Source organism: Cornus florida, unplaced genomic scaffold (assembly GCF_030987335.1).
Source record: "Cornus florida cultivar Cherokee Brave unplaced genomic scaffold, ASM3098733v1 CherokeeBrave_3.0.0_Hap2_Chr10, whole genome shotgun sequence".
Lineage (NCBI taxonomy): Eukaryota > Viridiplantae > Streptophyta > Magnoliopsida > Cornales > Cornaceae > Cornus > Cornus florida.
Genome location: NW_026775580.1, coordinates 60,413,437 through 60,427,316, shown reverse-complemented (window position 1 = coordinate 60,427,316; position 13,880 = coordinate 60,413,437). Strand labels below are relative to the sequence as shown.

The window sequence follows — 13,880 nt, the reverse complement described above, 5'->3', positions numbered from 1 at the left end:
CATCCAAATTTCTTCCATTTTTCCAAATGAAACATTCCTAAAAAATAATATTTTTAGCAAAAAATTTTGAGATACAGGCCATCATTTTCTTAATTATTACTGTACATGTTTTTGAGGGTAAAATTGTAATTTGAACCACTTTTAGACTTTCTTATTTACATATTTAGCAAATATGCTGAGCATATTCAACACTTAAAATTTAGACAAAATCAAACAAATTTGAAAATTATTAAATTGAATACTTAAAATATTACTTATTTTTAAGTTTTATAAAACAACATTTTAAACAAATAAAATTGCCGAATGATTTTTATTACTAATTAATGAGACAAAAAAAATTAAAAAATAGATCTTAACCGAAGCAGAGTCGAGAATCAAAACGAGAACAAAAGTGTGAGAGCAACATAATTAAATTAAGCCGTGAGACTTTAAGCAAAAGCACTCACGGAATGTAAAAATATTACACATCTATCGAGAAAGATCGTGTGATTTAAAGATATATATGGATAATTTTATTTTTTAATTTTCTTTTACTTGAAAATGTTGAATTTTCGTTTATTTTCGCTCTCTCATAGCATCATAGAAAAGAGACTTTATTCTCATAACAGCTTGTTGGACAGTAATTATTAATTATCGGAATTAAAAAAAAAAAAAAAATACCAATCGGTGCAATTATTGGCAACGTAACAACGTTACTCATTATATTGGCTAAAAGTTATATATATATATATTAAATAGACACGTCTGTAATTGATAAACCCCATCCCATATTACAGTTCACATACACTACGATATTCAGCACATTTTTTTTATTCCTCGATTTGCATTTTTCCCTAGGCTGGACATTGGAGATTTCTAGGGTTTCTGATTTGGTCTTCGCTTTCTCTCTCCGTCGGCTACATTCGTCAATCAATCTTTTTGTTCACATTACGCTATTATCGTGCTTCAATATCTGTACAATTCGCGCAACTTTGTGCACTGTAGAGGTTCGATCTTTTGCCCTAATTTTCATACAGTTATTTGATTGTTTAATTATTTGTAGATCATCGATCGTTTAATATAGCTTTCAGTTCTTGATTTATATGTTGATCATGTAGTATATGTGGATCAATTTCAGGTTTAAAGAAAAAAAGGCAAATTTTAGAAGTGCAGTACAGAACGTAATTGGTTGATCGGTTGCTTTTTGATAAATTAGGGTTGGGTTAGTCTAAAATTGTGCATTTTGGATAGTAGAATTGATGAGGAGGAAAAGAAAAGGAAGTGAAATTTTGTGCCCAAACCAAAAAGAAATCTTACATTCAATCCATGATTCACGATCTTCGTTGACGAACTTGAAGTCTCATTATTCCTTAGAGGATTTTGCGAGATTGAAGAAGAGGTGTAAAGAACATGTAGTTGGTGAGGAGGATGTTGGATCATGTAAATCCAGGCTCAATGGGATTGCCGCAACAGCTCCTGCGTGTGGAACCTCGTCCTTGGTTTTGCCAGGGAGAGGTTTGAAGAGGAAGATAGGGTGTATTGATGCCGCCACGCAGATGGGTAGGAAGAATAAGATTGAGGATGACTATGTTTCCGGTGCCACCCTTGGGAAAGGTAAATTTGGGTCGGTTTGGTTGTGCCGGAGTAGGGTTAGCAGAATGGAATTAGCCTGTAAGACTCTGCGTAAAGGAGAGGAGACTGTTCACCGTGAGGTGGAAATCATGCAGCACCTGTCAGGCCATCCTGGTATTGTGACACTAGAGGCGGTGTACGAGGATTCAGAATGTTTTCATCTTGTGATGGAGTTGTGTTCGGGTGGACGGTTGATTGATCAGATGGGTAAAGTGGGTCGATATTCAGAGCATCGGGCTGCTAATATATTCAAGGAATTGATGTTGGTGATCAAGTATTGCCATGACATGGGGGTTGTACATAGGGATGTAAAGCCCGAGAATATTCTTCTCACTGCTTCGGGGAAAATAAAGCTTGCTGACTTTGGCTTAGCTATGAGGGTTGCAAATGGTAAAAATCTGTCATCTGTCTTCAACCATATTATGAATTTTTCTCATCTTTGATATCCTCAATACTTTTTAGAAGCATATTAAAGTTCATGCTAAAGTTGGTTTATATACTAAATGCGTCTATGCAGTGAGTATTTGCTTCCTACCTTCCCATCGTAGGTGGTTATGTATTGTTTTTGGCATCATGAATAGTTTCTATTCTTGGCTTCAAATTAATTTGGTGTTGTTCATTCATATAATTATTTTTTTGTGCTTTTGGTTGTATCTTTGTAATGTTGCTTTTCACGGTTTCTGTCTTTCTGACTTTATGTCTGTCTGATGTTGGGTAATGCATTTATGTTTTTTTCAATTAGGAGAAGTATCCTGTCCATTTTTTTTTTCTGAGGAACTAGCAATACAATGTTTTACTATCTTGTGGATAAAAGTTATTTCAAGTAGAAGTGTCTTCCATTATATACGGAAGAGCAAGTAGAAATGCAAAGTTTTATGACAATGTGGGTATAAACTTCCAGTATGTTTGTTGGTGATTTTCCTTGACTGATTCTTAATTATCCAAGTAGTTGGGAAAAAGGCTTTGTTGAGAGTTGAGTTGATTTTATGTTGAAATAAATTTGAAATAGCTTGCGGATCTTTTTTATTATATTCTCAAATTCAATCCATCATTTAAGAAGCTATAATTCTTCAAATAAGTGTGTTACTGGAGAAGTTGTGTCCCCTTCTCTTACCATGCTGTTTTATACCACATTATGTGACAGAAGAAAACTTTTCATAATTTCTTCTATCTGTATATCCATGATGGTATTAGGGTGGGGCACACCAGAGATAAAGATGATAGCAGGATATCCTCTCTCTCTCTCTCTCTCTCAAACACACCCATTCCCAGCATCTTCTATCCTTTTAACTTGGGAAAGTGTAACAATTGGTCTGGTCTACCCCTAAATTCTCATTTCATTACCCCTAAAAATTTGGAATCGTCTTGTCCTGATATTCAAGATCCTCATTTCCTAGTTTTTTTTTTTTTTTCTTTTCTTTTCTTTTCTTTTTGTTCTCTCTTCTTTTTTGTTGTTTGGAAGAGGCAAAGATGGAATTTTAAGGCTCATGTGAGTTGGAGCCTTGGAGGGTTGAAGTTTCAGAAGGTTCTAGTTAGCTTAAGAAAATGAATCTGACTTCTATAGTTTGGGCTTATAAGGGATTTAGTAGGAAGAGAGTCCAAATTTCATCCAAGTAATAAATCTTAAGAAAACTGTTTAAGTGCCACTGCTGATTGAGATGGTAAAAACTCTTGAATGTTATGTGACTTATGTTTGACAATATGGGTTTCGAGTGAGAAAGAAAAGTCCATTTGCGTACATAAAGCTAGATTTTGGGTCTGTACCCAATCCACTACTAACAGCACCTCAATTTGATGGGACGTGGGCCACTTGTAATGGCATATGGTCTTTGTCCTGGTTTTATAGATAGTTATTGGTCGCTCGACTCCCTCCTTTGAATCAGGCTTCCACTATTAAGTTAAGGCTGTAAAAATTAGAAGTTGCAGCATCAATGAAGGCAATTTGCAATGCCTTGCATACTGTTTGGTGCACCATTTAACGGGAGAAGAAAGTAGAAAATAAAGATGAGAAGAAAGGAGAGCATAAAAAGGAAATTGCTTGATATTTCATTACTCACGGAACCTCAATTTGATGGGCTATGGCCTGCACCGTTTGCGTATGGCCTATGTCCTGGTCCAAAGAGTTGTATTAGGTCTTCATTCAATCAGGCTTCCACTATTTAGTTAAATCTGTAAAAACTAGTAGAAGTTTCCGCACCAAGAAAGTCAAATTTAAGTGCCTTACACACTGTATGGTTCAGAATTTAATGGGATAAGTGAGTAGGAAATAATGATTAGAAGGAAAGAGAGCATAAAATGGAAAAGGCTTGATACTTTCATCAGTTTGTTGGGTTTGTTCCTTGTACGACCATCCTGTACTTCTCCTAGACTCCAAATAACCTCAGTTGTGAGGTGATTATTTTCGTCATTTAGTGAACCTGGAGAGATGTTTCTTCTCTGAATTACTCTACTCCCCGTAGTTTATCTCCTTTTTGGACAAACCATATGGTGGAATTGAGAGCTTGAAACATTTTATCTTCTTTTTTCTCATCTCTGTGAGATGGTGTGTTAAAAAACCAGAAAGTGGCTTAGTTTGTAAGGATTTATTATTAGGCTGGGTTATCTACAAAAAACAATTTGGTATTCCATTGCCCCCATTAACTGCTATTGATGGTTCTCTTTGGAACTAAACAACAACTGACCTTCAGACTTTATGAATTTAAGTACATGCATATTGTGTAATGACCAGCTATAAAGTTGATAAAGGTAATGTTGCTACGTATACTTCAGGAAGTAAACATTTTCTTTTCAAAATTTGAAGTTTGGTGCAATTTGTCTGAGTGTGTATGCATTTTGTGCATGCACTTGAATACTTGCGTCAGTCTTTTAGTTCAACAATTGAATTTGTTAAACAAATATTTGTCATCATTCTTTTAGTGTTTATTGCTTGATAGTTTATTTTGAATGATACAAGTGTTGTAGGCAACGTATAATTTGCTTCCAAATTGTAGCATTTCCAATGGCTGATTGTGTTTGTTTTTCAACCTACTCCTCTTCTTTGTATTCATCTTCTCTACCCCATTTGATAAAAGTTTTGAGAATTTTTACTATAATATAGATAATCCTTTTAGTTTCCTAATTTATGTTGAAATAAGTAATGTTTGTTAAAATGTTTTGAACAAACTTCAGATATTTATTGAATTTGAAGAACAAATTTGGCCTCTAAGCAACTTATTGTCACAATGGGCCAGTTCTAAACTCAAAACGATTAGTCACTTGTGGGGTTTCCAACCCCCATTTATTAACCCAAAGACTGCCTGTACGCATCCAATGTGTGACAAAACATATCTATGCAGCTGTGACAAGCTCAGCTGGTCAGATCCTCGCATCCTCGCAAGGGGGATGTACATAATATTTCCCGACCCACATGGTCCCAATGGACCAAATTTACACCCAAAAGGACAAGTCACTTGTGGGTTTCCAACACCATTTATCAACTACTTCCCGATGTGAGACAGAACACGTCTATGTGTCCGTAACAATCTGCTTGCATTATGCATACTCTGGGGTTTTCAATTGGAATTATGACCCTTCTCTTCTCGAGGATCTATGTTATGTTCCTTTTGTTTGTAAGTTATTTTGTTTCTGATTTATGAAACTGATTGCAGGTCAGAAGCTGGCTGGTTTGGCTGGAAGTCCGGCTTATGTTGCACCAGAGGTTCTGTTAGGAGATTACTCTGAGAAGGTTGACATCTGGAGTGCTGGCATCCTCCTACATGCTCTCTTGGTTGGTGTTCTCCCATTTCAAGGAGACTCACTTGAAGCAGTTTTTGAGGCAATAAAAAATGTGAAGCTAGATGTCCACACAGGGATTTGGGAGTCTGTATCTAAACCTGCCCGGGATTTGATTCAACGAATGCTCACAAGAGATGTTGCTGGAAGGATAGCAGCAGACGAAGTATTAAGTAAGCTTCTGATGCTAGTCAAATCTCTTAAATGATTTTCAAACTGGGTGCGACTTTACTTTGATTTGGATACTACTTGCTTTCTTTTCACATAATCGAGTAATTTGTGAAATAATTATGAAAATTTAAATCTGTGTTTATTTAATCCGAATATGTCCAAGGTGATGAATATGCTTTTAATATTTCCTTGCCCACCTACTCATCTGTGATCCATTTTTTATTTTTAAATAGGGAGAATTGTACAAAACCCGACTCAACTTTCTTCGATTGGCAAAAAAAAAAAAAAAACCCTTCAATTAACGGAAAACTAACGAGGGGGTTACGGAAGTAAATGGTCGTTAATGGAAATATGAAAATTACTAAAATACCTATGTCCTGTTAACGATGTTGTTTTGGTGTATTTCTTAATCTCGACCAATGTGAAATTGTCTGGTTGGCTAATAGTTTTTATTTGTCAAAAACGACATCGTTTTTTAATTTTCATTTTTTTACCTCACCATTGTTCTCACATCATGCCTAGTCTTAATCTCACAAAAACAATAAACCCTTTATTATCTCCATCGTCGTCAAACTCAAAACACACGATCGATGACAAAACAAGCTGAGTTTTTGGTTAGTTGAGAGGGCAAGGTTTTTTGTTTTTTTGTGCCAATTGAAAAAATTTGAAAGGGGTTTTGTGCAATTCGCCCTTTTAAACTTCTGAATGCTATCAATGTCGATTCTTACTATTCACTAAAGTTTTTTTACCATGTTAGGGCTAATATTTCTGTAATTTAATGGCTGCATCGACAGCCCCCTTTCTCAGACTTGGGTTGAAAATGTGATGTGGCCATTATTGGTGCAGAAATAGTGAAGTGTGCAAGTGTGTGTGTGTGTGTGTTTTGGAGTAATCTCTTGAATTTTAATTATTATAATAATTATTAGTATTATTATTTTCCGAAAGTTCAATCAAACACACACCAACTATATATTTTTGTTCCCAACGGGGCTCGAACACTCAACCTACCCAAAGGAAAAATTACCATAATCATTAACATAGAACTCCAATTTGTTTTTAAGTTTACTGGTCCTACTCTACTCAATCGACATTGAAATTTGCTGTTGTTTCAGGACATCCATGGATTTTATTCCATACCGAGCGCACACTAAAGACACTGTCTATTAAGTCGAAGTTGAAGAATCAATCAGGACCATCCTCCCAGCTGCCAGCTCCTTTAAACACGATGGAATCGGTTGGAAACAGGATAGACAGTCGTTCTCTGCATGAAGGCCCAAGTTCAGTTTTATCACCTGATGATTTGGGTTGCGAGTCAGAAGAGCAGGATGACTGTGGATTGGTTGATGCCCTTGCTGTGGCAATTTCACAAGTGAGGATTTCTGAACCGAAGAGGAGCAGGCTGTGTGCTCGTACTAGCCCAATACGGGAGTTTTCTGATCTTTGCAAAGCTTTCTGATCCTACTACATTATGAGATCTGACCGACTGACAATTTCCAACGTCTCCGCGCGTTTTTAAGTTGGGGATCGAAATTAATCTGCCCTCTGCCCTCTGCCCTCTGCCCTCTGCCCTATTCAACTGTCGAATGATAAGTCACTGCTGATGCCTTAACCCAAGATGGAAGCTAGTTCCTTAATGTACAGAAAGAAGATGGAAGCTAGTTCCTTACTGTACAGAAAGAATTAGATGCTGACATTCAGTGTTTATTTGGTTTAATCGTCATGCAGTTTTAACCTAATAATTGTCATAATCGCATAAACTTAACAAATTGATGTACAAAATATGTAAATAGGATGTGCTGGCTGCGTAACATGAGTTGATTCATTGTTGCCTTGTTAAATTCAGTGTTGCTTCATTCTCTCTTAAAATTCCACAATAGGTTAAAATCTGAAAGAATGTGTGCCTTTTGGGATTATGATTCTTTTGCGTGATGGATGATCTCAAGCTAGAGATTGTAGTCTTTAGACTCGATAGCTCAGGCTCAGTTCGGGTTTCTAATGAATTTTAAGAGTGTGTTCAAATTAAGCTTGTATTCACAATCCGGATCGGTTCCATTCGGTAGCTTGTGAAGGATAAATTTACTGAAAAGCTTTTAAGCATGTCCATGCGTTAGACAATAATCTAGACATGATTTTTTATTATTATTTTTTTATTTTGGTGTATAATTTTCTCAAACCTCATTCACGGTCTGGCAAAAGTCAAACCTTGAAGTTTAATGATCAATTTGGCTATAAGCTTGGAGTGCAACTCAAAAAGGACCTGCACCGAGTTAAGAAATCCGGAATTATCTACATCTCCACATGAAGCCCAGACGAGGAACATGAATATGCTCTTCCATCCAGACAGCATTGTAATGTGCTCTTCCTGGAAGGATGCTTGGAGCACACAGGTTTAACCCCCAGTATGCTCGACGCAGATGGCAGTGGTGACCACCCATCCCGAAACAACATCCACAATACCCCTCTTTGAGCTAAGGCAAGGTTGGTCAGGTAGAAACCTCATTAACATCTGAAAGGAGGAAGAAAATCCCCTCTTGTGAACAGTACATTCTGTTCCGTCCAGTTCAGATCTACGTTACAAAAAGTTGGGATCTTTACTAAACATTCCAACCTTTTCTGTAACAAATTGGGCGCAACACGTCCTAGTGGTCCACTGGAAAGAATTTGGGTCCCAAAAAGTGGCTGAACAACTTATGATTAGCAAGCTGTGAAATTAATAAATATTTTTGCAATTTTTCTCTTCATCACAGTCAGCTACAGCGCTTTAATACCCCCAAGAGTTGCACTACCAAGCCACAGCTTGAATGCCATGTGCATATTCATTTGCCAATGCCATGAGCCAAAATTGTACAAACTAACAAGCAAACCTAAATATGAATGGGACATTTCTTTATAAAGACCATAACTCACAACGTAATTACCCAATATATATATATATATATATATATATATATATATATATATATATTCACAAAGTAGACATCAACATTACTCACAAGGTAAACATTCTTTTTCTGCGCAAAATTAAATGAAGAAAACTAAAATCAGACTTTAAAAAGACGTCATTACAACTTATAAAGCCATGGGGCTGGCTTTACAATAGATTAGAAATTCTCAGAAGACTAAAAATGCACTTTTGGTGTGGCAGCAAGACTGCCAGTTCTCATCTTCTCGAAAATTTGGATACTTCTGGTGTGGCAGCAAGACTGCTGGTTCTCATCTTCTCGAAAATTTGGACCACATGTAGACCACAAAAAAACATAGTAGTGCGAAACCAATCACATGGATCACATGGCTTGATCCCTGCTGGATGATGCTCTTATTCAATTTTCTCATGTTGTTCTTCACCCCTGCTTGAGCTTTGATCAGCGTCGTTTGCTGTTACAAACAACAAAACATAAAAGATCAGTACAGAGTCATTCCTTTTCCTTGGGATGAAAACAAAGTGCCATGTTCATCTGTTCTTAGGATCAACTGATTACTTGTAAAGTACCGTAACCTAGAAAAAAATAATCTACACATGCATAAAAACAAGACTCGTTAAACGAATGTATACAATGGGCCAAACAAATTGTTAGTTACTTCTCAAAAACTCAAGAAATAAATTGATCACTGCTGCAAAATGAAATTACTGCCACTCTAAATTTGAAGAATACAAAAAAAGCCCTTTATTGTTAATTCAGATTTTTAAAAAATAAAATAAAAAAAGCACTTTAACAAGGCAAAATGAAATTCAAACATGACTTTCCACTAGTTGGGCCCAGTTAGGAGACTCCCTCTTCCTGATCAATAATGTTTCTAAAACACTAGCTATGAAACTTTCTTGCAGCATACTTTAAGGTGAATCTTTTTGTTTTTGGTAAGCTGGAGCTAAAAAGACTTAAATCACAATCAAAGTGTTAATTTCATAACAGAATCTTGTAGAAAATGTAGAACGGTCCACGAAGGCAAAATGTTCTCAACCAGACAAGTTACAATCACAATTTTGGTATTTCATAGATCCAAAGTGACAAGTAATGAAGAACATTCACTCAAGTCACAGTACATCCACTGAGATGTCAATACGATAGAGTTGTACTTTCTGGAAATTCGTACTCTCTTGTTTTTATAGTTAAAGTAGTTAAAGTAATCACAGCAGGAGAGGTAATTAATCCCCTTAATGTCAGGACTCATGATATCCACAAATGTTCACCAAAAGTTGAAACATTTCACAAGTAAGGAAGGGTACAGTTAATAATATACCAGCTGACTGATAAAATCATTCTGAAACTTTGCTTCTGATTCTATCTCCTGAGCTACCTGCAGCAGTACTCGAGTTAGAGCTCAAAAAACAGAAAATATAGAAACAAAAATCCATGAGCGTAGCAGAACTAATATAGTAAATGCATCTCCTAAAGAAGAATAGTGATATGACTAATGAGTAAACGTGCATATATAAGAACAATAATATAAGACTTAAGGAACAAGGCTATACAAAAAAATACAAAGACTTGAGAAGACAAAAAATTAAAAAAATAAAATAAAAAAAATTGAAATAATGAGAATAAAAAAATGAATATATAATAAAATAGTATTTTTGAAGGAACAAAAAAAAAAAGTATTTAGAACAAGTAACATTTATTAAAAGATTAGAACAGCTGTAGTCAATCTAATTTGCTACAATGTCATAAAATTTTGCATAAAAATAAACAATGCAGTCCAAAAACACACAAATGATGCAACATACACTAAATAAAATCAATTTAGCTAACGCGACTGTTGTTGTTGTCATCTTCCACATCCTCCTCTTATTTACTATATTCTTCTATGTCATTGTACTGTTGTTGCTGAGCATTAGGTGGTGCTAATAAAAACTTTAATTGATATGAGTTGTAAAGTCTAACTGTGATACAGGCAAAAAAAATTTCAAATGCTCAAATCATCTCTCATAGGCTTTGTGACATTTTAATCCTGACATGAGTAATTTAAGCAGAACAATATTCAATTTCATAATTAGATATGTAATAGTAGAGAGGAGAGTTCTTAGATAAATGGTTGTAGGGAAAAGCGGGTGATTGGTACTTGGAGGCTACGTTACATGGACTCTTGAATAGCAAGTGAAGTACCCATGTCCTACCCACATTGCTTGGACATGGGTATGGGATATGTCCAACACTTTTGGTTGGACATGAACCTAAAAAAACATGTCCAATATTTTTTTTTGATAAGTAAAAAAACATGTGCAATAATACAATTTTATTATACTATTGCTTCAAAATGAGTGAAATGCCAATGTTGGACACTATGTTGCATAAAGACATTATTTTAACTAGAAAATAAAATTAAAAAATTAACTGATATGAATGTTTAGTAGTGTCCATGTGTCTTTTCGTTTGGAGATTTGACACAACTGACTAGTGGATAAATATCCACACCCGACGCACGTACCCAAGTCCATATAACATAGCTTGGAGGAAAATAAATATGAGATAGACATTTTGAACTTTTGCAGAAGGCGACAAAAGATGTTGCGCAATAGACTGCCAATACCAAGTCCACTGGAAATTTTCTAGCCTTGGTCAATCTGCCTGATAAGGACTGATCTAGGTCCAATTCATGTCCAACTCACCAACAACTCATATTAGTCTCATTAGATTGACCTATCAGATTCATAATCCTCTGATATTTTGAGTCCCGGTTGGCACTAATCCACTAATCACAAAAAACTACTATATTGATCCAGAAAACATTCAAATACTAAAAAATTGGGGGAACAAAACAGCTGTAGCTCCGGTAAATGTCTTGCAGTTAGGCACCACATCATTCCTCGAAGAACTGGTTTAGCATAGGTTTTGCAAAAGCAACGCTAATGTTTGATTCCTGCTAATCTTGGAATCCATAATCAAATACGGAATATTTATTCACCATCACGTCCTCCACTTCCTTATGAACTAGTATTGAGTATAATTTCCTAACAGAACACATACACCAAGCTCTCATTATTCACAGCTATACTAAATAACCCATCACTAAATGTCTTCCAAAACCATAACTAAGGTACTCACTTTCATGTCCTGAAAAGGCTTCAAATACGTTCAATACAATCTCTCAAAGGACAATGGCACAACTGACCCCAATATCCTCAAGACCACAAATCACCATGTTGTCCATGTCTATAATCATGCTTTCCAAATTACTGCCTTGTCTCCAAAAACTAACATTGCCATGAAGGAATCGCCAAAATTGCTAGTTTATGAAAACTTGAAATATTGCTGATATCAGTCTAATCCCAAGATAGCCAACTTCCTAGAGTGTACAAATAAATCCTAGCCAACAATATGATGGTTGATCTTGGTACTAAAAATTGAACTATAGATAAATAAAACAACTACTCCGTATAGACTACCACTGTTTAAAGGGTTTTTTACTCATAAATAATACTCAATTTAAAGGTTGACAAAATATTATCATGCAAGTACAATGGTAGGTCACATTTGATATAAAAATGATCTTCAAAAGTGACTTCGAGAGCCAATACTATTGTACAGTTTATGACACAGACATCCAACTTATATGCAACTAATAATAATAATTAAATGAAAATTCAGTGATCCAAACTCCACATTTTGGTTCCTTTCACAAGATGAAGATCAGTCATACATGCCCCAATTTTGTCAAATTTACAAGTTCGAATAAAATATATAGAGAACCTTAACACTTTTGCCAAACTTAAATTCTGAGCTATTATCTTATTAAAAAACACTTACATTTCTGAGCTGTCTAACTTGTTTACGGAGACCGCTAATCTCGTCGTCCACATCCGCGTGCATCGGATCAATCCGCAATTGTATTTCATCAGAAATAGCCGCAGGTCTCGTGCTAAGCCCTTCTCTGCGTACACAAACATTCATAACATAATTATATCTATATAATACACACATATATAGGAGCACGAAACATGAAGGAATTCATAAAAAAACTAACAGTTTGTTTAATGAAAGGTAGGGAAAAGAAAACGAAAAAAAAAAAGGAATCTGATTAGGTTAGGGTTGAATTTTCCGTGAAAATATTAAAGATTCTTCTTCATGTTCAGATTGTTGAGAATCAAACAGAGAGCATAAAAGAGAAATAATCATAACCGATAGAGGTATAGAGTACCTGGATCTGTAAGCAGCACCGTAAAAGTCACGGCCTCTGTGCGAATTGGTCGCCATTGAAGAAAGAGAAAGAAAATCGAAGACGATAAAGCTTCAGAATCGAAGAACGAAACCCTAGAAAGAAGGAAGAAGCGTACAGGACGGATGATCGAATTTGAAATCAGAGGAGGTGGCTGTCTGTTACGCGGAGTTGGTGGGTAATTTGAAGCTTCCGGCTTCTCTTATTTTCATTTATATATATATTTTTATTGTGAGTTGTTTGAACCAACGAATCCTTGCCACCTATTCATATTCAAGTTCGTGTCACACTCAGCGTCATCAAGGAGGATCAAAATTAAAATGGAATTTTTTAATTAAAAGTTGATTTTAAAAATGATGAGTATATTCCAAGAGAGATATAAGAAATATAATTGTCGATTTTATTTATTTATGCCTCAGTAGGAAAATAAAAAATAAATAAAAATTGAAGGGCAGAGAGAGAAAAATTGGATGAATTGGATATTCTGAGAGATTGTGAGACAATAAATTCATAATTTATTAAATTTCTTAAAAAATTATGCATATTACCATTTATAATATTGTATAATTTACATAGTATAATATTGTAATTTTAAATTGATATAATTTAGCATAGTATTAAAATTCAAAACTTCTATAATAATTCTAGATTTTTTATGTAAAATATTATAATTTAAAATTAATATAATTTAGGATAGTATTAAAACTCAAAACTTCTATAATAGCTCTAATTTTTTTTTTCATCTATTCAACCTATTCAAGTTCGTGTCACACTCAGAGTCATCAAGGGGGATCAAAATTAAAATGGAATTTTTAATTAAAAATTGATTTTAAAAATGATGAGTATATTCCAAGAGAGATAAAAGAAAATATAATTGTCGATTTTATTTATTTATGCCTCAGTAGGAAAATAAAAAAAAATAAAAATAAAAAAATAAAAAAATATTGAATGGCAGAGAGAGAAAAATTGGATGAATTGGATATTCTGAGAGATTGTGAGACAATAAATTCATAATTTATTAAATTTCTTAAAAAATTGTGCATATTACCATTTATAATATTGTATAATTTACATAGTATAATATTGTAATTTAAAACTGATATAATTTAGCATAGTATTAAAATTCAAAACTTCTATAATAATTCTAGATTTTTTATGTAAAATATTATAATTTA

At 34.6% G+C, this 13,880-nt stretch overlaps 2 protein-coding genes across 2 annotated transcripts; one reads left to right on the top strand and one right to left on the bottom strand.

The window, feature by feature from the left end:
- Nucleotides 1–747: 747 nt before the first annotated feature.
- Nucleotides 748–7,391, top strand: LOC132276002 (serine/threonine-protein kinase PEPKR2). Its single transcript, XM_059777244.1, has 4 exons — nucleotides 748–986; nucleotides 1,118–2,001; nucleotides 5,259–5,555; nucleotides 6,666–7,391. The coding sequence occupies exons 2-4, from the start codon at nucleotides 1,239–1,241 to the stop codon at nucleotides 7,007–7,009; spliced, it is 1,404 nt and encodes a 467-aa protein (XP_059633227.1). The 5' UTR covers nucleotides 748–986; nucleotides 1,118–1,238; the 3' UTR covers nucleotides 7,010–7,391.
- Nucleotides 7,392–8,517: 1,126 nt separating this feature from the next.
- On the bottom strand, nucleotides 8,518–12,906 carry LOC132276003 (bet1-like protein At4g14600). The gene is made up of 4 exons (XM_059777245.1): nucleotides 12,688–12,906; nucleotides 12,297–12,420; nucleotides 9,793–9,849; nucleotides 8,518–8,928 (listed from the first exon to the last, which is right to left on the bottom strand). The coding sequence occupies exons 1-4, from the start codon at nucleotides 12,741–12,743 to the stop codon at nucleotides 8,767–8,769; spliced, it is 399 nt and encodes a 132-aa protein (XP_059633228.1). The 5' UTR covers nucleotides 12,744–12,906; the 3' UTR covers nucleotides 8,518–8,766.
- Between the last annotated feature and the right edge of the window lie 974 nt (nucleotides 12,907–13,880).